The sequence below is a fragment of the Castor canadensis genome, chromosome 17 (genome assembly GCF_047511655.1).
Source record: "Castor canadensis chromosome 17, mCasCan1.hap1v2, whole genome shotgun sequence".
NCBI lineage: Eukaryota > Metazoa > Chordata > Mammalia > Rodentia > Castoridae > Castor > Castor canadensis.
This window is the reverse complement of record NC_133402.1, coordinates 16,255,020-16,280,040: the sequence shown is the minus strand read 5'-3', so window position 1 is coordinate 16,280,040 and position 25,021 is coordinate 16,255,020. Positions and strand designations below refer to the sequence as shown.

At 50.0% G+C, this 25,021-nt stretch overlaps 3 protein-coding genes and 1 non-coding gene across 5 annotated transcripts; 1 reads left to right on the top strand and 3 right to left on the bottom strand.

Moving 5' to 3' along the window:
- Window positions 1–6,644: 6,644 nt before the first annotated feature.
- On the bottom strand, window positions 6,645–10,579 carry Bcl7c (BAF chromatin remodeling complex subunit BCL7C). Its single transcript, XM_020157726.2, has 6 exons — window positions 10,394–10,579; window positions 9,796–9,874; window positions 9,272–9,380; window positions 9,021–9,182; window positions 7,464–7,549; window positions 6,645–6,840 (listed from the first exon to the last, which is right to left on the bottom strand). The coding sequence occupies exons 1-6, from the start codon at window positions 10,483–10,485 to the stop codon at window positions 6,715–6,717; spliced, it is 654 nt and encodes a 217-aa protein (XP_020013315.1). The 5' UTR covers window positions 10,486–10,579; the 3' UTR covers window positions 6,645–6,714.
- Trnaa-agc (transfer RNA alanine (anticodon AGC)) lies at window positions 7,131–7,203 on the bottom strand. Its single transcript has one exon. It is a non-coding gene; the product is annotated as a tRNA-Ala (tRNA).
- A 1,934-nt stretch (window positions 10,580–12,513) lies between the features above and the next one.
- On the top strand, window positions 12,514–16,423 carry LOC109682460 (cardiotrophin-1-like). 2 transcript variants are annotated; one of them, XM_020157706.2, is made up of 3 exons: window positions 12,514–12,591; window positions 13,907–14,025; window positions 15,656–16,423. In XM_020157706.2, exons 1-3 carry the CDS (start codon window positions 12,567–12,569, stop codon window positions 16,112–16,114), a joined length of 603 nt encoding a protein of 200 aa, XP_020013295.1. In that variant the 5' UTR covers window positions 12,514–12,566; the 3' UTR covers window positions 16,115–16,423. The 2 variants fall into 2 exon arrangements, with proteins under 2 accessions (XP_020013295.1, XP_073915471.1); XM_074059370.1 differs by having other exon boundaries at window positions 12,515–12,591; window positions 13,910–14,025.
- A 1,213-nt stretch (window positions 16,424–17,636) lies between these two features.
- Window positions 17,637–24,521, bottom strand: LOC109682331 (cardiotrophin-2). Its single transcript, XM_074059371.1, has 3 exons — window positions 24,506–24,521; window positions 19,599–19,735; window positions 17,637–18,095 (listed from the first exon to the last, which is right to left on the bottom strand). Exons 1-3 carry the CDS (start codon window positions 24,519–24,521, stop codon window positions 17,637–17,639), a joined length of 612 nt encoding a protein of 203 aa, XP_073915472.1.
- Between the last annotated feature and the right edge of the window lie 500 nt (window positions 24,522–25,021).

Here is a 25,021-nt window from a genome sequence, read left to right as displayed (position 1 = left end):
ACCACTTGAGCCACTCCACCAGCCCTATTTTGTCTTGAGTAATTTTGAGATAGGGTCTTATGAACTATTTGCCTGGGGTTGGCTTCCAATTGATCCTTCTGATCTCTGCCTCCTGAGTACCTAGGATTACAGGTGTGAGCAACCAGCACTCAGCAGAATTTTTTAAAAGATTCCACAGGTAGTTCCAATGTGCAGTAGTTTGAGAACTACTGCCATAGGCTGAGTATGTTCTTTGGGTTGATGGGCAAAGCTATAGGGAGTCATGAATGTTTTAGAGCATGGGAGGAGTCAGCCAGCTTGTAGTTTAAGGAAAATCAACTGGAAGGAGGGACTACAGTGTAGGGTGAAGAGGGACCTGGAGCCCAGGGACAGGATCCTGATCCTGCTAGGGTGACCAGCCATCTCCATCTGCTTAGGACTAAGGGCTTTACTGGGACATGAACTTGCTGTGGTAAAACCATGAGAGTCCTGGCAAACCAGGGGCTTGGTCATCCTAGACCCTGCCTCTGATCTAGTTGTCATCCCAGATTTCTGGGGATGCCACAGACTTCTCATTCCAGAAAGTTTCTGGGGAAGGGCTAGTCATCTCCCTGGGGTACACTCACACAGGATGAGGCCTGAGCTTAACAGGCTTGTGCTGGGAGTTAGAGGTAGGGAGGGGACTCTGGCCCGTGTATTCTTGACTGGAAGAGTGATCCTGGTCAAACCCAGATCTATGGAATGCAGCTTAGTAATAAAAAAGGAACAAACTGGAGGGCATAGTAGTTCATACCTATAATCTCAGCTGTGTGGGACACTGGCAGGAGGATCTAGGTTTGAAGCCAGCCTGGTCAAAAACACAAGACCCTATCTGAAAAGTAAACTAAACAAAAAGGGCTGGGGATGTGGCTCAAATAGTAAAACACTTGCCTAAGAAAGCATGGGTCCCTGAATTCAAACCTCTGAACCACCACCACCAAAAAAAAAAAAAAAAAAAAAAGAATCAAACTAATGATCCACAAAATAATATGGATAATGCTTAAGAGTTCCATTCTGAGCAAAAGAAAATAGGTACAAAGGAGTACAGACTAAGTAAGTCCATTTATGGGAACTTCTAGAACAGGGTAACCTAATCCATTCTTTAAGAACAAAATCAGAGTAATGGTTGCCTCCTGGGCAGTTGGGGCAGAGGAAGGGGCAAATGGAACTTCCTGGGGTGATGAAGGCTGCAGTTTATTTTGAATGTATCAAGAAAATAAGGGATTGGCTGAGTGGCTCAAGTGGTAGAGCTCCTGCCTAGCAAGCATGAGGCCCTGAGTTCAAATCCCAGTACTGCAAAATAAATAAAAAATAATATGGATATCAACACGTGATAAAACAGAGTAAAATGGAATAGGATCTAGTCTAGGAAGTGGGTATATGTGTGTTGCCTATGCAATTCTTCCAACTATTGAATTCTTTAAATTTGCTTTTTAACTTTCCTGTATATTTGAAACATTTTATAATAAACTATTAGTGCAAACCCCAAAGTCTGAGCCAGGTGTGGGTGGCTCACACCTGTAATCCTGGCTACTCCTACTCCGGAGGCAGGATCAGAAGGATCATGGTTTGAAGCCAGCCCAGGGCAACAGTTCCTGAGACCCTATCTCGAAAATACCCATCACAAAAAAGGGCTGGTGGAGTGTAGGCCCCAGCACTGTAAAAAAACAAAACCAAAAAAAAACACCCTAAGCTTGATCCTGATCCCACTGCTCCTCTGCTCAGACCCCTTCAGTAACTCTTTTGTCTTCCACAAGTAGAACCAAAGTCCTGACAAGCGTCTCCAAGTGGGATGACCAGACATTCTGCTTGTCTCACTTTCGCCCAAATCTGGACACAATTTATTAATATTATTCCCCTTTATTCTCGAAAGTCTCCTGGTTTGAATGACAGATTATGTGCTTGCCCTGCTTGTGAGGCCCTGCCTGATCTGTTCACTCCCCACAGCTCTCTCCTTCCCTGCTTCCACTCCAGCCACACAGATCTTGTTGCTAGGCTTGTTCTAGTTCTGGCGTGTGCGCAGGCTGTTCCCCCTGCCTGCAGTGCTCCCCCCACCCCACCCCCATATTCACAAGGCTACTCCTTCAAGCTTTCCTTCAAATACCTTCCCAGAGGCCTCTCCTGACCTCTCCATTTAAAACTTCAACCCAGCTGGGCTCACACCTGTAATCCTAGTTACTTGGGAGGCTGAGATTGGGAGGATCGACATTCTAGGCCAACCCAGGCAAATATTTGTGAGACCCCCATCTCCAAAATAACCAGAGCAAAATGGACTGGAGGTGTGGCTCAAGCGGTAGAGTGACTGCTTTGAAGCCCTGGGTTCAAACCTTAGTCCTATTAAAAAATCCCAAAAAACAAAACAAAAACTGCAATCCACTTATTCCCTATCTCCCTTTCTGTTTATATTTTCCCAGAACACAGTCATGTGCCACACACCCATGTTTCAGTGAACAAGATGCATATTTGATGGTGGTCTCCTAAGAGTATACCCCAGGGGCATGATGGACATTTTAGTTTATGTTAGTATGCTCCATGATGACACTCAGTGATGAAACTGTACAGATGCACTTCTCACAAAGTATTACATCTTTCATCAACCATGATTGTACTTCTGACTTCTTACCATGCCCAGATTTGCTGAGAACAGAAGACATGCTCCAAGAGGGAAGGCAGGAATTATTTTTTTTCTTTTTCTTGGTGTGGTGTGTTTGCTGAGGTTTGAACTCAGGCTGTATATTTGCTCAGCAGATGCTCTACCACTTGAGCCACGGCTCAAAAGGGCCCTGTGGCCCTTTTTTGCTTTAGTTATTTTTCAAATAGGGTCTCATATTTTTGCCAGGGCTGACCTGGACCGAGATCCTATTTTTGTCTCACTTCTGACATGGCCTATTGGTGTGAGCCAGCACACCCAGCCTTTTATTGGTTAAGGTAGGGTATTACTAACTTTTTACCTGGGCTGGCATTGAATAATGATCCTCTCCGATCTCCCAAGTAGCTAGGATTACAAGAGTAGCCAATGACTGGCTGGTACTAGTGTTTCTTAACTCAGGGCCTTAGGCTTGGTAGGCAAGGGCTCTACCATCTGAGCCACACACATACCCCCAGCCCTTTGTGCTTTAGTTATTTTTTCAGATAGCTTTTATGCCTTTTGCCTTGGCCAGCTTAGACCTGGACCCTACTTTGTATGCTGCCCACATAGCTGGGATTACAGGTGTGAGCCACCACACCCAACTTGTTTGAGAGGGGGTCTCGATAACCTTTTGCCCAGGCTAGCTTGGAACTGCAATCCTCCCCATCTCCAACTCCAGAGTAGCTGGGATTATAGGTGCGAGCCATGGTGCTCCACAAGCAGGAATTCTGTTTGTATATGTTGTATTTCTAGGGTCTAGAACAGTGCCCAGCGAACACTAAGTACACGATAACTATGGGGCCCTGTTTCAAGGACTCTTCTGTTGTCCTGTAGAGCTTGCCCACTGGAGCTGAGACTGCGGTGGACAGAGACCACTGTGAGGCAACACCCAGCACGACATGCACAACACGGCAGAGCAGGTGGAGGGGCAAGAGAGAAAGGCAAGAAAGAAGGCACGAACCACGTGAAAGGAGATGAGAAGGTGGGCACTCCTGGGAGAGCAAACAGCATGAACAAGGCTGGGAAGGTGAGACCTGGCATGTGGGGTGCAGGTAGAGCAGTTCTAAGCAGCTCAGAGTGACTAGTGGTAGGCAGAGGAAGCAGATGGGCAGGCATGCAGGTAAAGGGGGTGTGGGAAGCTTGGCTGGGCAGCAAAGGGTCAGATGTGGGCTTGTGAAGGGCTGCCTGTTGTGGGGGAGCCTGACTGAAGATGGCCAGCAGTGAGGCAGGAAACTGCCAGGAAGCTGATACAAAGGTTGTATTGCCACCTGAAGAAAGTATAGCATTTTGGCCCTGGAGAAAGGGGCCTCCTGGAAAATTATTTAGGACAGAGACTCAGGGAAGGGGCTATTCAGAGACAATGGAGATGGGCTGAAGGGGAGATGAGGTTAAGGGCCCGTGGAATATTCCAATGGACATGCACACAGCCATTTGGCTCTTTGAGTCTGGAGTTCAGGGACAGAATCTGCAGGCAAGGAATCAGGAACCATTAACACACAGGGTAGGTGGGAGGCCTCAGGAGACCATTCATGAAGACAAGAGTTAGGCTAGGGCCACAGACATTAAGGATGAGGAAGAGGAAGACCAAAAATATATGGGGCACAGAGCGGGGGAGGAGAGTATCGGAGGCTAGGGTCTGGGAACTACAGGGGAAGATTTCCAGAAGCTGTGGATGTGGGGAGGTGTGGGGAAGGCCCAGCAGGTGATGAATCAGAGCTGTGACCACTGTAGACCAGGTCAAGAAGTAGTCTATAGACAAGTTAGGGGCAGGCCTGGCTTAGGAACAGGACCTGTGACCAGGAGAGGGACAGGCAGAGACTCAATCCTTAGCTTGTCAAGGTTGCTCAGAAGTGGACACCCCATCCAGAGCCAAGAGTCTCCCCAGCCTCACTGCTAGGCAGGTCACTGGCTCTCCCCCACATCTCAGGACCCTCAATCTGTAAATGAGGTAAGAGGAAAATCAACCACCATTTATTGAGCAGTCCTTACTACGTGCTGATCCCATGGCCCTCTGTCCACGTATAGCTTCATTCAGTCCTTCAGATGGCCTCATCACCAGGATGATGCTACCACTGTCCCCATTTTACAGATGAGAAAATGAGGTGGATGAAAACAGAGATTAAGTCACTTGCTCAAGGTCAGGTAGCACATGAATGCAAGTCTCAGAACCTGAATTCTGGGCTTTAACATAGTACCACTAACTCATACAGGGCATCTGACAGTTTACAGAGCACTCGCAACATTTCATGAGGTCACCGAAGAGGAAAATGGGATGACTCACACATCCAGAGCATGGCTGGGAGGCTGAGGAACAGCCCTTCAGAGATGTCCACATCCTAATCCTCAGAACCTATGAGTGTTACTTCACATGGCAATGGGATTTTGCAGATGGATTTAAATTCATGATCTTGAGAGGGAGAGGGTCCTGGACTATCCATGTGGGCCAATGTCCTCACAAGGGGCCTTACAGGAGGAAGCAGGGGGCAGGGGAAATGTGGCGATGGAAGCAGAGAGACTAGATGATGCTCTGCTGTTGGATCTAAAGACGGAAGGAGGGGGCCACAAGCCAAGGACTTGCAAGCAGCTTCTTGACCCTGGAAGAGGCAAGGAAACAGCCCGTGGTAGGAACCAGCCCTGTCCATACCTTGACTTTACCTCAGTGAGACTAATTTTAGACTTTTGAGCTATAGAACTGTAAGATAGTAAATTTGTGTAGCTTTAAGCCATTAAGTTTGTGGTAATGTGTTACAACAGCAACAAGAACAAATACGTCGGTGGGGGGGTGGGGGTGGGAGGGGGAGAGGTTGGGGGCGGGAGGCAGGGGGGAGAAATGACCCAAACAATGTGAATAAATGAATTAAAAAAAAAAAAGAACAAGTACGTCACACACTGCATGCCTGCTCCCCGGGGCTCCCCTATTACTACAGGAAACTCCCTTTTTTTAATGGTTCTTTAAAGTTCCACTTTGGTCCTCTCTGATCCTGTTTCTTCCTTTGTTAAAAAATAAAAACAGGGCTAATACACCTGCCCCTTGCAGACGCAGAGTGAGGAGAACTTATGTGATTTCAAGTTTCCCATAAAACACCGGGGCAGGTGAGGCCTAGTTGTTGTCCCCATTGCTCAGATGAACAAACCAAGGCTCAGAGGGTAGAAACAGCCTGCCTAGAGCCACACAGACAGTGAGTGAGAGAGTCAGGACTTGAACCAGAGCTTCTAACTTTAGACCTATTACACTGAGGGCCATGTCTCAGAGCTCAGCTCACATGCCACCTCCTCAGGGAAGTCTTCCTGGATAACACCAGCCCATTTGTTTATTCATTCATTCACAAAGCAGTTGCTGTGACTGCTCTGTTCCCAGTGTTGAGCTAGAAAAGGCTGGGGACCCAGTTCTATCCTCTAGGAGCCTACAGCCTAGTGGACAGAACAGACACACACACCCAGAAAAGAAGAAAGTCTCAAAGAGTTGTGTGTGGGAGGTCAAAGAAGGGAACTCTCACTGAGCCTAGAGCCAGGGAAGGCTTCTAGGAGAACGTGGAGATGGAGCCAGGTAAAAGGACTCCGGCAGATGTGTGGGCCATGGATTGCAGGCAGAGACTGACTCAGAGGGGCACGAGGCACAAGGCCATAGCTTCCTGAGGGCAGGAAAGCAGCGGGGTCATCCCAGCCCACGTCCCTCTGGGACTATGTTCCTGTGAGGGAGATGGGAATCACAGGCCTCGCTGTTGACAGTTGCTGAGCGCAAAGGAGGGCTGAACAGGAAGAGGAGTCCTGGAATTTGCAGAGGGGGGAAGGTGAGAGAAAGTAAAATAAGGGTAGGTTGGGGAGTGCTGGGGAGGAAGGGTCCTGGCTCGAGCCCCCACTGCACGTGACCATGGTGTGACTATAGGAAGGTCCTCTCAGAGCCTAGTGATCGCATGCATCTGAGGAATGGAGCATGAGACAAAACTGTCTCCAAAGACCCTCCCCAGCCCTGACGGGGAAATGACAGGACACAAAATTACAAAAGGGTCTTTATTTGTAAAAAGTCAAAGGAGCCCCTGGGGCGGCAGGACAGGCAGGCCGGCTTCTCAGGGGTCAGGGGCATTTGGGCAGATGCGCTTGAGTGGGGGGGCGCCCTCCGAGTCCTCTGTGTCACCTTGGGCTGCCTCGGGGACAGGTGGCACTGGCTCAAAGACGGGGTAAGCTTCGGGGGCCTGGAGAGGAAGGGCGGACAGGCGTGAGCTCCACCCAAACCCAGGAGTGCAGCCTCCTAGCCTCTCCTTGTCCAGCCTCCACGCCACTCCCTAGGACCCAGGAGTCTAGCCAGGGCCAAGTGGCCACGATGCAGATCAAAAAGGAAACTGAAAACAATGGTGACACTGTTGTTGCCACTGAAAGAATTTGATCTTTCTGAAAAGTGCATCAAGGCAGCCCTTGTGAGGAAAGTCAAGTTTATGAGGGGATTTCTTAAGCTAATTTTAGTTTAGGATTTTTTTTCTATGTATGTGCAGTGCTGGGGATTGAACCCAGGGCCTCGTGCATGCTGAGCACGCACTCTACCACTGAGCCACACCCCCAACCTAGGATTTTTATTTTTAAATACATGGAGGATTACCATGATCATTTCAGGCTTTTAATGGTCTTCTAATCAGCCCCGATCCAGCCCTCTGGATTTTGTCTCTAAAACACTCTTTTTCAGTCCCAAGAATCTGACCTCTAAGCCTTTAGCAGGTTCCTGGGTCCATATCTCCCTCCTGGACCTCAGGCTCAGCCTCCCAGTGCCCAAAGCCCCCATTCCCTCCAACTCCTGGGAGTTCAGCCTTCTGGCCTCTCTCACCTCGGCTTCCAGTAATTCTGGAACAGGCTCCTCCTTGGTCAGCATTGGAGGGTCATCAGTGCCACCTGCAGGTGTGCCCCCAGGGTCTGGAACAGCAAGTGAAAGGACACCCCCTGAGCAGCTACTCTGTGCCAAAAGCACAGAGGAGAAAATAAACATAGGCAGGCACCAATCACACAGCAAGGAGCCAGAGGAGGGAGCTGGGCCCATCCAGGGAACAGAGGAAGGAAGATGTGGAATTTGAAACATAAGTTGGTTTTGATCAGGTAGACAAACAGGGAGGCAGAACAGAATTTAGGTAGAGGGACACTTGCCTAGTAAGCAGACTCTGCCTTTGAACTCTTCAAGTTCAAATCCTGACCTTGTGCAATGTACTTAATTTCTCTGGGCCTCAGTTTACCCTTCTGCAAAGTGTGAATGATGACAGTAACACATGAGACTGCTAGGAGGAGTAAGTGAGGTAATACAGGCAAAGCCCTGTATCTAGCACATAGCATGTGCTCAATACATGCTATTAATCATTACTTACTATTTTTTTATTTTACAGGGCTGGGGGTGGAAGGCAGGGCCTCATGCATGCTAGGTGATTCTCTATTCCTGCGCGCCAGCCCAGCCCTATCATTTTTAGATTAGCAAAGGTGTGCATGTGCTGGGTGCCACCTAGATCTGGCCCCTCAGCTTATGTCATGATCATCTTGACAGAGACTAATGACGCCAGCAGGGAGCAATTCATGAAGGCCCCAGGTGTTCACAAGGAGCACCAGGAAGGACCAGAAGCAGGCATATGACCCTGTCAAAAGTATGCTTTAGACAAACTTTTTCGTGGCAGCCCTGTAGAGGTGACTGGAGACCAGTGAGGAGGCCGGAGCAGGCACTAGCAAGACCTGGGGAGGCAGAGGAGGGCAGACAGATGCATTTGGGAAGTGTACTGACCAAACAGGGCTGACTGCATGAAAGACAGAGGAGCTGAAGAGCACTCAGGCCCAGGATGCTGGCTCCCTAGCTGTGTGATTTTTGGCAGCTTTCTTAACCTCTCTGGATCTTGGTCTCCTTGTGTATAAATAGGCATCATAACAGGCTCATCACCCCCATAAGGTTGTAGTTAAGATCAAATGAGCAAACCCATAAGAATTGTTCCTGGGACAAAGAAGGGGCTCAACAAATATTAGCTGTTATTATATCCATGGTTATTATTCCTGTTATTATCACTATTATTTATTACCTCAACAAATACGTACTAAGCACCTATTATGTGTCCCATAGTATTCTGAGGATACAGTAATGGGCCTAAACATTCAGGAGACTGACATGAGAATGGGGAAAAGGAAGTAATGTAGCAAAGAAATAAACATACACAAAAATCTTAGGCAGTGATGTGTCAGCCTCAGATCCTAAGAAGCCAGAGGATGATACAGACAGTTGCTAAAGGCAATTCCCCAGGGGTCAGGAAGACCCACGGAGGCAGCAGGTGGGGCAGGTATAGGGGTACCTGGCTGGTTCCACTCTGGAAAGGGCAGGATTCAAAGGAGAGAGCCCCTGGGAGGCACAGGGTCCTACCTCGCTCTTGGCCCAGCTGTGGGGGCTGAGCCTCCTCAGTGACCCCTTCTGGAGGTCCAGCAGGTGATGCAGGGCGACTGGGCTGTGGGGTGCCCCCAGGGCTGGGCTCTGTGCCCTTTTGCAGGGAACCTTCTGAATGAAAACTCTGATTGCTGTTCTCATCTGTGGGAGCAAAATCCAAGAGGGTTGGTCTGAGCCCCCCATGCCATCCTCCAATTCCCACAAACCCGAGTTCCGGGATCCCCACATACCATTGAGGTCCAGCAGGATAAGAGGGCCTCCCGCCCGGGGACTGGCGCCCCTGCCCCGCCTCTCCCTGCCACGGGATCTCTCTGTGCCACCGCCTGCCCGCCGTCGCTCCTGGGAGTTAAAAGGATAAGGTGAGAGGCATCTTTCTAGGAAGTTAGTTTTTGCAAACCCCCTCTGTACAAATAAGAAACTGATGGAGGAGGTGACTCTAACTAAGATATATTGTAAACACTTTTATAAATGTCACAGTGTACCCCCATTACAACTATGATAAGCTAATAAATTTTTAAAAAATAAGGAAACTGAGGCACAGAGAAGCCAAAGGCGATGCCTGAGGTGACAGAGGTTGTGTATGCTGGGTTAAATCTTGAACTAACCCAGTGGAGCAGGAAAAAGGGATAGGAGAGGAGTTGGTAAGAATGGAACTTGGGTCTCAGAGCCTGGACTGGAATTAGAGGCCACGGTGGGGAGGGGGCTCGACTGAGGATGGGCAGATGCAGGCCTGATGGGGGCGGGGCTTGCTTACCTCCTCCTGGGGGTCCACCACTGGCACCCACTTGAAGATTCGAAGAGAAGTGTCGCCCACAGTCACCCAGCGCTTCTCCCTGAGAGAGGGGGCCGGGTCAGAGAAGCTTGAGGGGAGAGCCCAACCCCCAGAGCTGGAGCGCCCGTGGAGATGCACGGGGGCAGGGACAACATCGACAACAGGGCATAGTTTGAGAAAGATAGCCCTGCAAACCCCAGAGCACAGATGGCGCGCCTCTAGAGAGAGGACAGACTGGGACCATGGCTCTACAGACCTCTGGGACGCCCATGGGGGCACTGCTGCTGGCCTGGCTGCGGACCCCAACAGAAAAGACCGCGGGCACGCTTGCGGGAGGAGTGTCAAAGATCGGGGGCGGGGCATAGGTGAGGGCTCCCGCTCTGCGAGGGCATAGCTGGGGACCGCGCTTTGTAAACCCCGAGAACAGCCAGGGGAAGCGAGACAGACCCCTGTAGGTCCAGCGCACGGCCAGTGAACAGGGGCACACCTACCACCTGCGGCCTCGGCGGCAAGGAAGGGTAGACGCGTTCGAAGGGGTGGCCCCTCCATGTCCCGCCCCTGACCCCGGGGCAGCGCTCACCATCTCCGGACCTTCTCGATGGTCGCCATCACCTTCTTGATGTCATCCTTGGCCCGGCTCCGGGTCTCGGCCCGTACCGTCCGGCCGGCCATGCTGGCGGGGCTGGGGCCGGGACCGAGCCCGCGGCGGGGCCGCGTCCGTCGGCGGGCTCAGGCTCGGCGCCAGGCCCGAGCGCCGCGCTCTCGGCCTGCGGTCCCTGCGGGAGTTGGCCGCGCCCTCCCTCGCTCCCAACGCCTCCACGAGTCCCCGCCCCGCTTCCTGCCGCCGCGCCCCGCCCCGGCCCGTCGCCGGAGCAGCCGGGCGGCGCGGGCGGCCAGAGCCCAGGCCTGGAAGCCTGGCCAGCCCCGCCCCGCCCGGGGCCCGCCCCCTCGGGGTACCGGGACCGCAGCGCCCCCTGTCCACGGTGGAGAGGGAGAGCTGGGCAGGGTGTGGGGGGGCAGCTCCGCGGCTGGACGCGCGCGACAGGCCAAGGCTGTGCGTTCAGACCACGTGGGCGCGGGGTGCACGAGAGGGTCTGTGTCCGGGTGTGCGTCCGCTGCGGGTGGGCGTTCCTGAAAAAAGCTCTGAGTGTGCGCGCGCGCGTGTGTGTGCGTGCGCGCTTCCGCCCTCGCCAGGACGTCCGATTCTATGCTGCCCAACTCATTAATTCATTCATTCACTTATTCATTCAGCAGTCTATTAACTAGTGCCAAGTACGTGCCAGACGCTGCAAGTATCAATGGGTCTCCCCAGCAAGAATGGCCAAAGTGAAAAAGACAGACCATACCAAATGTAAGAGAGGAAGTAGGGCCCCTGGACCTCTCTGGGTAGTATAATTTGATAGAGACACTTTGCAAAACTAGCAGTTTTCATAGTGCAATTCCACTCAAAGGTTGCCAACACCTAACAGAAATGCATATGTATGAGCACCAAGATATATGTACTGGAATGTTCATAGTAGTGTTCACAATAGTGGAAACAACACATCAACGAGAGTAGACAATGAATTACAACCAGTTTATACCGTGGAGATAGTCATAGCAACCAGAATGACCAATATCCTGCTATATCCAACACGGGGACAGTCTCATGAGCAAATCCTAAGTAAAAGCAGCCACCTACAACAGTACACATTAGAAGATTCTGTTTATATGAAGCTCAAAAACAGACCAATTGAATTTATGGTGTGAGAAGTCAGGATAGTGGTCACCCTTGGGACTGGAAGGGAAAAGAAAGGTGTGGGGGGGGGGGTCCGGAGGTGGTTGTGTTCTGCTTTTAATCTGGTGCTTAATCATATTTATTTTGTGAAAATCAATCACGGTGTATGCTGATGATATATGCACCTTTCCATATGTGTATTATAGTTCAGTTAAAAGTTTTCTTAAAAGAAATTAATGTGTCCTGGTTAATTTTGAGACTAGCCAATCAGTAGATACAAAGGTGTCTGAGTGTATTTTGCTATGCTGTGTGTGTCTCAAAGCCGGGTCTGTGAGGTTTTGATGTGATCATATCCAGAAGAGTTAAGAATTGAGAGGATGGCTATGACAGTATTTCTGGAGCCAAAGTTTGGAGGTAAAATCCCAGCTCTGTCACAGCCAACTGTGTGATCTTGGACAAGTTACTTGTGTCTTATTTCATCCTCTGTAATACGGAAGTTAATGTATATATATAGCTCTAGGACAGTGCTTGGCATCAATGAATATTCACTGTTGGTAAGTGGGTAGTTGTGACCCCTGCCGAAAGTCTTGACTTCAGTTGCACCTGTTATATCCTCCGTGTGTCTCCCACCCCACCCCAGGTCAGGAGGGAGGGCCTGCACATTCAGTCCTGCCAGCGGTGCAGCTTCCCTCTCCAGTCTCCCAGGTTTCCCCAGACAGCAGCCCCGGTATCAAGACATGCCTCAAGTGGAGTCTGAGCCTCTTGCTCCCTGCAGGACAAGCAGTCTTCCAAGCCCGAGGTGCCATTCACCTGCCTCCCCGACTCCAGCCCCTTCCCTGTCTAGGCGGAGCTGGCGGGTCACTGAGCTCAGGGCCAAGGAATCTTGCCTGGAAGTAGTGGGGAGGTTGAGGGGGGGAGAAATGTTTGGGGTCTGGGCTATGATTGGCTGCTCCAGGGCCACGCCCCTACCCCTTTCCCCTTTCTCCCCCCCTCGGAAGGGGGGTGTGGAGGGAGCCGGGATCAGCCAGGGGCCAGCATGAGCCAGAGGGAGGGAAGTCTGGGTAAGGGGCGAAGAGTCCGATCCTGGGTCCCCGAGGGGAGTACAAGTTAGAAGGGTTGGAAGGTGGGGTCTCGGTCTCTGACACCCCCTTGGGCCGGGAGGGGAGCGGTCGGTGAGGGGGGGGTTGAACAGGCTCCGGTGTCAGGTAACAAGCGGGTGAGTTGGAAGAAAGGGCAGGCGCGACGGTTTAGAAACCTGGGGCTGCAGCTTCAGGGGCTTGGACTCAGGGTTAGGTCACCGATGACGCCGGTGAGTACACCAGGAGGGAGGCCTCGGGGTCGGGACCGGGCAGGATTTCGAGGTCCTCTCAGAGCACTGGGAAAGAATCAGAGCTGGAGGCCGGAGGGAGTGGGTAGAGTTAGGGAAGGCCGACTTTGAACCACAGGAACTAGTGAGTGACAACGGGAGGAGAAAGTCCTGGAGACTTCAGGATTGGGACTGAAGGTGGGAGACTCAGGCGGGGGCGGAGCTGGAGTTGTCGGGCCAGGACTACATTGTCCAGCATGCACTGGGTACCCGCGCTCTGCGCCTCGGAAAATGTAGTCCTTTTGAGGCTCCACCCTCTGGCTTGTGTTTAGGAAGGCCGGCTTCTTTGATGCAACCCTTCTTGAGTCTTGCATAGAAAGCTCATCAGGGAAGGGATGGAATTTCAGTCTATCTGTAAAAGGGCTTTAAAAGCAGTCCCAGTTTGAAATTGTATGCTTGAGTGATGCTAAATTCCACCAACAGTCACAGAGGTACAGAGATATGTGACAAATCCTTAAAAAGGTCCTAGGTTAAGGCAAATACACACAGGTAAAAGAGCTACCTTGGAAGTATCAACAAATAGCCTTAAGCCGAATGAAGACGTGCATTTATTTATTTTGCGGCACTAGGGTTTGAACCCAGGTCCTACACCTTGAGCCATTCCACCAGCCCTTTTTTGTGATGTTTTTTTTTCGAGATAGGGTCTTGCGAACTATTTTGCTTCAAACTGCGATTCACCTGATCCCTGCCTCCTGAGTAGCGCCCAGCTAAGACGTTCATTTAAGTGAAGGGGGAATCTAGAAACTGCACTAAGGTGGCAGTATTTTAATTTGGCTTTAATGGGATTTCAACAGTGATTTGGGAACAAGGAACACATTTCAGGTAGAACAAGTGCTTTAAAAAGGTCTGGCGCTTCATTTCCCCCATTTGAATGGGTCAGATTGTGCCTGACTTGAATGCTGGACAATCCAGAACAGAGCCTTTGGGTTCAGGCAGGAAGAACTGGCCTGGGAGATGTGGTCAAGGAACATGGTGTGGGTCACCATCATTCCTCCCCCCTTTCCCACCAGAAGACCCCCAGGCTGAGTCCTCAATCTCACTCCTTCCCCACTTGGAGGCCAAGATCCGTCAGACACACAGCCTTGCCCGCCTCCTCACCAGATACGCTGAGCAGCTGCTCCAGGAATATGTGAGTGGGATGAGGGCCGTGGTGCCAGGGGTGGCGGATGGGGAAGCCCAGATCATGAAGTCTCTGTCACACATTTTCTCAAATTCCCAGCTGTGGAAATCAAGTCTCCTGAAAGGGACAGTAACTTGCTCCTGGCTGTATAGCAAATTGGAGGAAGACCCAAATGACAAAAAAAGAAAATTGGAGTGACCCAAATGACACTCTCTGACTGCCTCTGCTTGGAGGCTCCCTCTTGGATGTTGGAAATCAGAAAATCAAGAGAACTCTGGTCTGGGCATCAGGAAACTTAGATTCTAGGCTCTGTAATCTTGTCACCTCACCTCCACAGGCTATCAAAGGAGGCAGCTGAACAAGATGAACTGTGAACTCTTCTACCTGGGACATTCAGAGAGACCAAGAAAGGATTTCAATTTGGGGCAAAAATTCTATTCACAAGAGGACTTTTACAGAGGAGAGGGATCTACCAAGATCTTTCATTGGGCTAAGGACCCTGTCCTGCCCAAGGAATCTTTTCCCCAAATTACCCTCAAGTATTGGAGGGGGGTTAGTTTTGAATCAAACTGTAGACCTACCAACTTGTTGCAAGTTCGGGCAGAAATGATAGCATTAAAAATAATAATGTAGCAATAATAACAGTAAATGGTGGGGTAACACAACTTGCTCTGGAATCTCACCAACTTTGGTTCAAATTCCAGTTGTGCTACTTCCTGCATGGCTAACCTAGAGCCAATTTTCTTATTTACAAAGCCATCATTATCACGCCCATTATTGGGAAGACAGTGTGTTTAAAGCACCAAACACATTGCCTGAAGAATGCAAAGGAGAAATGTTATTCTTACAGCTCATAGCATTTGACAAATTACAAATCACCCTTATCTTTCATTGTTTATTCATATAACAATTATCCATTGAGCGCCTTCCCAATGTAGGTTGGGGAGGATGGGAAGAGGAAGTGAAATCCACTGGGTGCCTACACCATCTTTTATGATCTCAAGACCCCTGGCAAAAAGACAGGACATTCTTTTACATGTGATGAAAGTGAAACTGGGAGACGGGAAATGGTTTGCAAGAGGCACAGCTAGTAATTGGCAGAGACAGGATTTGAAACCGGCTCTGTGAGATAACATTAATAAAAGAGCTTTTTTTTTTTTTTTTTTTCCGGTACTGGGGTTTGAACTCAGGGCCTATACCTTGAACCACTTCACCAGCTCTTTTTTTGTGATGAGGTTTTTTGGAGATAGGGTCTCGTGAACTATTTCTCTGGCTGATCCGCCTGATCTCTACCTTCTGAATAGCTAGGATTACAGGCTGAGCCACCGGTGCCCGGCTAAAAGTGCTAATATGTATTGAGCCCTTCCTTGGGATCAGCGCCTGTCTTAAGCACTTTATATGCTCATCTCTACCTTCTGAGGTTGGTGTTGCTGTTAGTGCGCCATTAGAGACATGCTAACAGAGAAACTGGAGTGCAAAGCCCATTCGTTTTTGTTTTATCTCAAACACAGCAACCCTGTTAGGAATGATGAGGAAACAGAGGCCTTAGGAGGTGGGTGGAGGGCTCTGTGAAGAGAGTACAAGCCCCGCAGCGACCTCGTCCCCAGATCCCTGCTGACCCGCGGCCGTGTCTCCGCAGGTGCAGCACCAGGGAGAGCCCTTCGGGCTGCCAGGCTTCTCGCCGCCGCGGCTGCCGGTGGCGGGCCTGAGCGCCCCGGCCCCGGGCCACGCGGGGCTGCCGGTGTCCGAGCGGCTGCGGCTGGACGCGGCGGCACTGGCCGCGCTGCCCCCGCTGCTGGATGGCGTGCGCCGCCGCCAGGCCGAGCTGAACCCGCGCGCGCCGCGCCTGCTACGGCGCCTGGAGGACGCGGCGCGCCAGGCCCGGGCCCTGGGCGCCGCGGTGGAGACGGTGCTGGCCGCGCTGGGAGCCGCGACCCGCGGGCCCCGTGCAGAGCCCGCCGTCCCCGCCGCCGCCCCCGCCGCCCCGGGGGGCTTCTCGGCCAAGGTGCTGGGGCTCCGCGTGTGCGGCCTCTACGGCGAGTGGGTGAGCCGCACTGAGGGCGACCTGGGCCAGCTGGTGCCCGGCGGCCCCGCCTGAGCGCGGCGGGCTGTCGCCTCCTCTCGGTCTGTCTCCATCGCTCTCAGCGTGTGTCCTTGGATTGCCCCTACCGCTCTGTGCTTTGTGTCCTCCTCCATCTCTTTCTGGGCCTCCTGTCTCCGCAGGGGACTTCCTTGTGCCCATCGTTTTCAGCTTTTCCTCTGTCTCTTTTTCTCATCTGTCTCTGGGAGTCGCCTTTCCCATCACTATCTCCCTTTGGCGGGTGTGAGCACGTATGCTTCTCACCCTTATTTCTGCCTCATCTCGCAGAGATTCTCTCTCTCCTCTCTCTCTCTCTCTCTCTCTCTCTCTCTCTCTCTCTCTCCTCTCTCTCCTCTCTCTCTCTCTCTCTCTCTCTCTCTCTCTCCTTTCTCTCTCCTCTCTCTCTCTCTCTCTCTCATTTCTCCTCTCTCTCTCTCTCTCTCTCCTTTCTCCTCTCTCTCTCTCTCTCTCCTTTCTCCTCTCTCTCTCTCCTTTCTATCTCCTCTCTCTCTCTCTCTCTCTCTCTCTCTTTATCTCTCCTTCCCTCCTTTGTCCTCACCACCAAGAAGTGCCTGCTGGTCCTGTGGTGGGAAGGCTGCTCCAGACCAATTTCAGCCACCCTCCCCCAGGGTCATCCCGCCGGCTGCACTCACCCACCCCACCCATCCCTCTCCCTTTGATGTCCTTCCCTTCCTTGCTTCCCCATGCCCTATCCCTGCACAGCCTCCAGTCCCCTAGCCAGGTCTGTGGAGAAAGGGAAAAAAAAAAAAAAAGTGACAATTTGAAAGTTTTATTTGAGAATAAATTAATTTTTTTGTAAATAAAATGTTTAAAAATAAAACTAAAGTTAACTGTTGTTGAAAGTGGGAAGACAACTTCCTAAAGAACAGGACCCTTGGGGCACAGGCTGCTCCCACACACATACCCAAAAGGCATAGTATAAATAGATTCATGAAAGGTCCAGACCAGAGATGACATCTGTCAGCCCAGAACAGGAAGAGGCTGTGTCCCAAGCAGGAAACAGATGTGACATAAGGAGTTCCATTGATGGAACAGTAGCCACAGACAAAGCGGTAGACCAGGGGAGGAAATAAACTCCAGCAAGAAACAGGGAGGCCTATCTGCTCAGAAAGTCTGCGTCTTCACACGGAAGTGAGGTAGACAGAGACAGGAAGGCGGCTCCTAGACTTCCCCAAAATTACAGGAATGAAACCCTAGACCCTAGAGTGAGAAGTGAAGTATTTTCAGAGGGACTTTTCTTTCCAACCCAGAAGTAGGAAAAACAGTAACCACTGGGTGGGTAATCCACAAAAAGGATTTATGGAGACTCACCCAGATCTGGAAGGGAGGCCATAGGACCTGGGCAGAAGGGCCAGGCAGTAAGGAATGAAGGCTTAGTTTCTAGGAAATATTCCCAAAGACAAGGCACATAAGCCCTATCTGTAAATAAGATATAGCTCCTCTATTCCAGAAGCAAAGCAGAAAAGAGTCCATTGTCAAAGAGGAGGTGTTGTAACCTCTGACAGGAAGTCCTACTCCTCTATGCTGGATATTTGGCCTTGAGCAAAGCCAAGTCCCTCACAGCTCGGTCTGTCCAGTGGCCATATTCCCGGGTCACAATATAACCTCGACATTTCCTCTCAAAGGCTGAGGACCCAAAGGGGACAAGACCCAGAGTGTCCTCTTCTGGGGGAATGGGTAGCCCCAGGGCAGTCATGATGGCAGCCATATTGCTTAGCAGGCCTTGGGCCCTGAGTCTTGCAGCTCCAAGCTGGGCTAGCAGGATGGGATTGCCAGGATTCAGGCTGCTCTGGTCATCTCCCACAAGCTGGAGGTGCTGGGTCAAGGCCAGGAAGGCTCCCTGGGCGCGGCTCAGACGCTCCCCATCATCCAGGGCATGCCAGGTCTTGAAAGAGACTACAGCAGGAGGCAGGCTACTGAGCTGGAGCTCAGGGGCCGAGAAGCCAGGGTCACTGAAGGGGCTCCCCTGGTACTGGAGCTGCATGAGGGACAGAGACAGACACCATTCACCACCCTTCACGAACGAACTGGTGCGATGTTCTAACACAGAGCAATGGCTATATTAGGCTCCAATTTGTCGTCCTCCATGTACCAGCAGTGCAACACTGAATCACTTTTCTGTAACTCCCACAAGCAGCATTATTGTGAAGCTGATAGGAAATAATATATGTGAAGCACTTAGAATAGCTTCTGATTCACAATAAGGGTCATGTTTTTATACATTTTTTGCAGTACTGTGGTTTGAACTCAGGGCCTACACCTTGAGCCACTCCACCAGCTCTTTTTTTGTGATGGGTTTTTTTCCAGATACAGTCTTGCAGACTATTTGCCCAGGGTGGTTTTGAACCGAGATCCTCCTGATCTCTGCTTCCTAAATAGCTGGAATTACAGGCGTGAGCACCAGCCACCCAGCTGTTTTTATATTTTCAACCCAAGTATATTATAGACAATGTAGTTACACTGATTTTTTTTACTTATATTTATGTTTATTAGTTTTATCATAATCATTAATAAGTAATTATTAACATTATTAAATTTAGTTGAGATCCTTCTCCACAAGCCAAGATAGACAGAATCCTAAATGCATGCTGATAGATCTTCCAATTGGTATGTCACTTAGTCCTACACCCTCATTTTACAGGTGGAGAAACTGAGGCTCCGGGTGCTCAAGTCTAGCCAGGATGATATGAGATTAGAATCTAGATTGTTTAACTTCACATTGGACCAGAGTATAGAACAGTTGTAAATTCCAGGGCCTGAAAACCAGGCAGATGTGAAATTTGAGAAAAAGGTTGAGCTAAGGTGGAAGGTGGAATTTTAACCAATAGGATCTCAGTGCCTCTTTTAGACAGGCATTCATATTTAAAATGGGAACAAACTCCATATAGCCAAACAAAAACCATCTGTAGGTCAGACCTAGCCAGAGGACTACCAGCTTCACTCCTATGGCTAGGAGCTCGTGGCACAGAGTTCCAAGACCTGTTTTCAATTCTGGCACTACTAGTTATTATTAGCTCAGTGCCTTCAGGCAAACTCTCAACCCCCTCTGAGACTCAGTTTCCTCATCTGTAAAATCTGTTCTAATACCGCCTCTCAGAGCTGTTTGAGGAGTCCAGAAGATCAAGGGGAAAGAGCACCCAGTCTGGCCTAGCTCAGGTGAGCACAGTGATGGGGTAGCTGTGGAGCTCACCATGACTATGTAAAGCTCTTTCTTCTAGACCTTTCTTTGAACCATGTAACAGGCCAGCAAAGACAAGCTCACCATCCCGTTTTGCAGACGAGAAGCCGGGACCAAGAGAGGAGGGATGACTTCCCAAGGTCACCCAAACATCAGTGACCACACTCAAGTGTGCCTCTGGTTAACAGAGCCCCTGTGCCCTCAGACCCATGGAGGAGTCCCGGGCTTATTCTACTTCCAACGCAGGGCTGTGCCCCACTCCCCTGGTCCCTTGGTCCCCTGGTCCTGCCCAGTGTCACTCACGTAGGTCTGCAGCAGTGTTGATGTGTTCTTCTGCATGTAGAAGGCCAGGTTGTACGCTTGACTGATAGGCTCCGCTGGGGAGATGGGGGCTGCTGGACTGAGGGGTGGCAATAGTAGGCTCAGTAGGCAGAGGGGGGCTGGCAGAGAAAATCAGAGGTCAGCACCACGTCTCTGACCCTGCCTACCAATTCATTCAGTCATTCTATCAACTCCTTCAAAAGGTACAGCCTGACAAGCAATATAGTGCACACCTAGAATCCCAGCTGCCCAGGAAATAGAAGGAGGCCAGCTTGCAGTACATGGTGAGACACTGTGTCAAAAACAAACTACAACAGGGCACCAGAGGCTAGTTCCTATAATCCTAGCTACTCAGGATTGTGGTTCAGAGCAAGCCCAGGCAAATAGTTTGTGACACCCTATCTCAAAAAAACCCATCACAAAAAATGGGCTGGTGGAGTAGCTGAAGATGTAGGCCATGAGTTCAAACCCCAGTACTGAAAAAAGGAAAAAAATACAGCCAGGCACTGATGGGAAGGATTGCCATTCGAGGCCAGCATGGGCAAATAGTTCTTGAGAACTCATCTCCAAAATAACTACAGCAAAATGAACCGAAGGTGTGGCTGAAGTGGTGGAGCACCTGTTTTGCAAGTGTAAAGACCTGAGTTCAAACTCCAATCCCACCAAAAATACAAAAAAATAAAAATAGAGAGACCCTTGGTCCCCTCAGGTATCTGCTTCCAATGAGTGCTCTGTCTTGGAAAACCACACATACTCAGGATGCAGAGTCCGGTGCTGCACTGCGATGCTTGATTCATTTTTCCCGTAGCGTGACCCGACATCCGCTGAAGACTTGCCACCCTTCGACAAGTCTCAGATTTTCACTTTTTCACTTCAATTAAGCACAGTCACTTTTACTTTGCTTTTGGGGCACCATTTGCCTTTTTTGGGAAGCAGATTGTCACAATTTTTAAGGGGTAGAGAAACACTCAGCAGATCACACAGTGATTAAACACAACTGAATATAACACAGGACTGACTGATACCTTCTCTGAATCCACTGAGCTGTGGAATGTGCTCGAGGAAAGTTAGTTTTTAACCTGTACATTTTCTTTTGATATTTATTTATTTACCACACTTGGTCAAAACTGTGTGTAATAAATCCAGGAATAAGGGCTGACAATGTAGCTCAAATGATAGAGTGTTTGCCTGGCCTGGCAAGGTCCTGGTTCAATCCATTGTACTGGGGGGAAAATACAGCCCTTGTGACCTGCAATTATCTTGTATATCCAAGTCAGGGCCGAATCACCCAATGCATAGATTATTTCCAGCTCAGAGCTCCACTTGAACTTCCCTTGAACTCCAGACCCATACATCCAACTTCCTTCTTGACATTTTCTTTTTTCTTTTCTTGGCAGCACTGGAGTTTGAACTAAGGGCCTCCTACTTGTTAGGTAGGTATTCTACCACTTGAGCCACTCCTCCAGTCCTTTTCTCTTCTCTTCTTTTCTTTTTGGTGGGTCTGGGGTTTGAACTTGCAAAGCTTCTAACTTGCAAAGCAGGCACTCTACTGTTTGAACCACACCAGTCCATTTTCTTCTGATGATTTTGGAGATGAGGTCTCAAGAACTGTTTGCCCAGGCTGGCCTCAAACTTCAATTCTCCTTATCTCAGTCTCCCAAGTAGCTAGGATTACAAGCATGGGCCACCAGCACCTGGCTCCTCCTTGACATTTTCACTTGGACCTTAGTAAGCATCTTAAACTCAAAATACCCAGTCTTCTACTCTGGGTTTCTCCTCCTCCAGTACTCTTCCAGTTACTAAGGCCCAAACTCTGGGATCCTCTTGAAGACCTAATTTTTTCTTACTCTACCATCCATCCTCACTGTATATCCTGCCAGCTCCATCTTTAAAAGGTAGCCAAGGCAGGTTTCTTTTTTAAAATATAGACACTTGAGAGGTAGAAATCAGGGGGATCAAAGTTCAAAGCCAGCTCAGGCAAAAAGTTATCAAAACTCTATCTCAACCAAAAAGCCAGGTGAGGTGGTATACGTTTGTAATCACAGTCACGTGGGTTGAAGGATCGCAGTCCAAGGCCAGCCAGGGCAAAACTTGAGATCCTACCTGAAAAATAGCTAAAGCAAAAAGGGCTGAGTGCCAGAGGGCCTGCCTAGCAAGCACAGGCCCTGAGTTCAAACCCCAGTACCCAGGGGGGGAAAAAGAAATACTTTACAAATTTATGTGTCATACTAGCACAGGGGCCTGCTAATCTCTGTATACTCCAACTTCAGTATATAAAGCAAGAGCAGTGCAAGGGCTTGTTGAAGTAAACACTGGTTAGAAGGCTATATTCACTATGTGAAAATTCATTGAGCTGTATACTTATGACTTGTGCACTTTTCTGTATATTTGGTACTTTCAAGGTGTGGCTCAAGGGCCTGTACCTTGAGCAACTCCATCAGCCCTTTTTTGTGAAGGGTTTTTCGAGATAGGGTCTCTCAAACTATTTGCCCAGGTTGGCTCCAAACCACGATCACCTGATCTCTGCCTCCTGAGTAGCTGGGATTACAGGTGTGAGCCACTGGTCCCAGTTTTATTTGTTACTTTCAATAAAAACTTTCAAAAGACAAAAAGACGGAGCCACACCACTGACTACAACCCCCTTCCCCCCCACTGCATTACCACCTCAGTTCAAGCTCCTATCACTCCTCGCCTCCTCCCTGGTCTCTCTTCCCTCTGGCCTTCCCCTGCTCAGTGTACTTTCTCTAAGTGTGTTTTTCCTTGCTCAGGCATACCCATGTCTCCCCTGCACTCAGAGTAAAAGCCAAAGTCCTCTGTGTGGCCTGAAAAGGTTACTTAAGACATAGACTCATAGTGTAGCTCAGACTAGCCTCAAACTCTTGATCCTCCTGCCTCAGCCTCCCAAGTTCTGCTGGGATTATAAGTGTGTATCAGCACACCCAGCCCAACACTGGCCTTATTTACATTCTGCCTTAGGCCTTCATCCTGCTGTGCCCTGTCCAGACTCCCTTACTCCCAAACCCTTTCAGTTCTGCTTCTTTCCTGTTCCTCAGACCCCAGCTAAACTAAGCTAGCCTGGCCATCATCTCCAAAGTCTCTCCCTCTCCCTGAATTATGGTCTTCAGAGATGTGTTACCTGAAATCACCTCATTTATTTGTTTACTTGCTTGTTGTTTTTTCTCCCACCAGTATGTCAGCTCCAGGAAAGAGGAGACCTTACCTGGTTCATTCATTGATGGTTTCCCCTAATAAATGTTTGTTGAATGAATGAGTGAAGACTGCCTCTTTGGAGTATAATTTGAGGATTTGTTGTTGTTGTTGTTGCTTTTGGGGTTTTTTTTTTTGATGGTACTGGGATTTGAACTCAGGATCTCACACTTGCTAGGCAGGTGTTCTACAACTTGAGCCACTCTGCCAGCCCTTTGTGTGTGTGTGTGTGTGTGTGTGTGTGTGTGTGTGTGTGTGTGTGTGTGTGTGTGTTGGGTATTTTTGAGATAGTATCTCTGGAGCTATTTGCCCAGGGCTGGCTTCAAACCATGATCCTCCTGATCTCTGCCTCCTGAGTAGCTAAGATTACAGGCGTGAGCCACCGGCACCCAGCTAGAATTTGAGCTTTTGTTTGTTCATTTTTGTTTTTTGGTGGTACTGGGGTTTGAACTCAAGGTCTTGCCTTGCTTGGCAAATGCTCTGCCACTTGACCCATGTCTGCCTCTTTTGCTTTAGTCATTTTTCAGGTAGGGTCTGGCTGGCCTGTACTCTTACCCTCTTACTTACACCTCCCAAGTAGCTGTGATGAGAAGCATGCAGTTTTGAAAGTGGGAACATCTGAAACCAGGTGTGGCTCACATCTGTAATCCTAGCTACTCAGAAGGCAGAGATAAGGAGGGTTGAGGTTCGAAGACAGCCCAGCAAATAGTTTGTGAGACCCTATCTTGAAAAAATCCATCACAAAAAAGGGCTGATGGAGTGGCTCAAAGTGGAGGTCATGAGTTCAAACCCTAATTAGCAAAAAAAAAAAAAAAAAAAAAAAAAAGACCTCATCTCAGCTTTTATTGACCTGGGCCTTGTGGTGTGTGCCTGTCATCCCAGCTATGCAAGAAGCATAAATAGGAAGGTTGTGGTCCATTGTGGCCCTGGTGTAAAACAAGACCCTACTTGAAAATTTAAAGTTAAAAAGGCCGGGGGCATGGCTCAAGTGATAGAGCACGTGCCTAGCAAGCCTGAGGCCCTGAGTTCAAACCCAGTACTGTCAAAAATGAAAAGAAAAGACAGTGGGAACATCTTAGATCAAAGGGTATGCTTATTTTCAATTTGAAAACATGCTGCTACATTGTCCTGTCAAAGGTCTGACCCAGTTTAAGTGCCCACCAACAGTGTCAAGCTCAGAGAGCAGCAGAATTACCTGTCACCAACCAGGAAGTGATAGCAAACCTGGGATGCCCTCCTTAACTCCTCCATGCTACCGAGTCCCCGGAAGTTCCCAACCAACTAAGAGAAGGCTGTAAGTGAAAGCGTGTTCATTCATTCACTTCACAAACCTTGGTGAGCTCACCTACTATCAAACTGGCATCCTGATATACTTATTTATTGCCTGTATCATGTGTCTGCACAAGGAAATTGCCATCAGACCATACATTTTCATCTGTCTGTCCGTTGCCATTGCTCCAAGTGCCAGAATGCCCTGAGCATCTGCAGAGTTTGATATTCGTCAGGTGGAGGGAATATCACGGAACTGACTCTGCATGCCAAAGGCTGTCTGCACTAGCACACAATAGGCACGCCATGAATGAAGCCTTCTATGTGTAAGCCTTCTTTCAGCAGGTACACAGTCGTCAGAGATGGCCCCTATGCTGGCCTCCGGGCCCTTGGAGCCCCCTCCCCTCACTCACCCAGGGGACAACTCATGCTCTTTCCTTGGCTCCTTCCTCTGCAGTCTCTGGGTCCTTCCAGGCATTGTCCTTCTGTCCCTCAGGTGGCTTTATAGAGGACCTGAGCCCTGGAGCCGCCCAGGAGGGAGGGAAGGAGCAACGCCTAAGGAAAGGAGGGCGGGCAGTGGACGGGGTCCTGGCAAAGAATAAGGCAGATCCAGCCAGGGGACAGGACAGGGAGAGGTTGGGAGGGACTCAGACAAGGGCATACATTCTAGGTCAAGTGGAAGCCCCCAAGGCAGGGCAGGGGTCGCTAAGGTAACACCTTAGCCCCTTCTAGCCCCCAAACTCAACCTTAAACACTGGTGGCTAGGAGGGAGGGGGCAAGGGCGGGGAGGGGATTATGGGGGACAAAGGGGCCGCCCTGCTCCCTGCTGCTCAGCACGTCCTGGGATCCAGTTTCTCCTGAGGAGGCGGCCCCCTGCTCCGCCCACGGGGACCCAGGCATTGGGCCCTGGCTCCCAAGGGTTTGGAAAA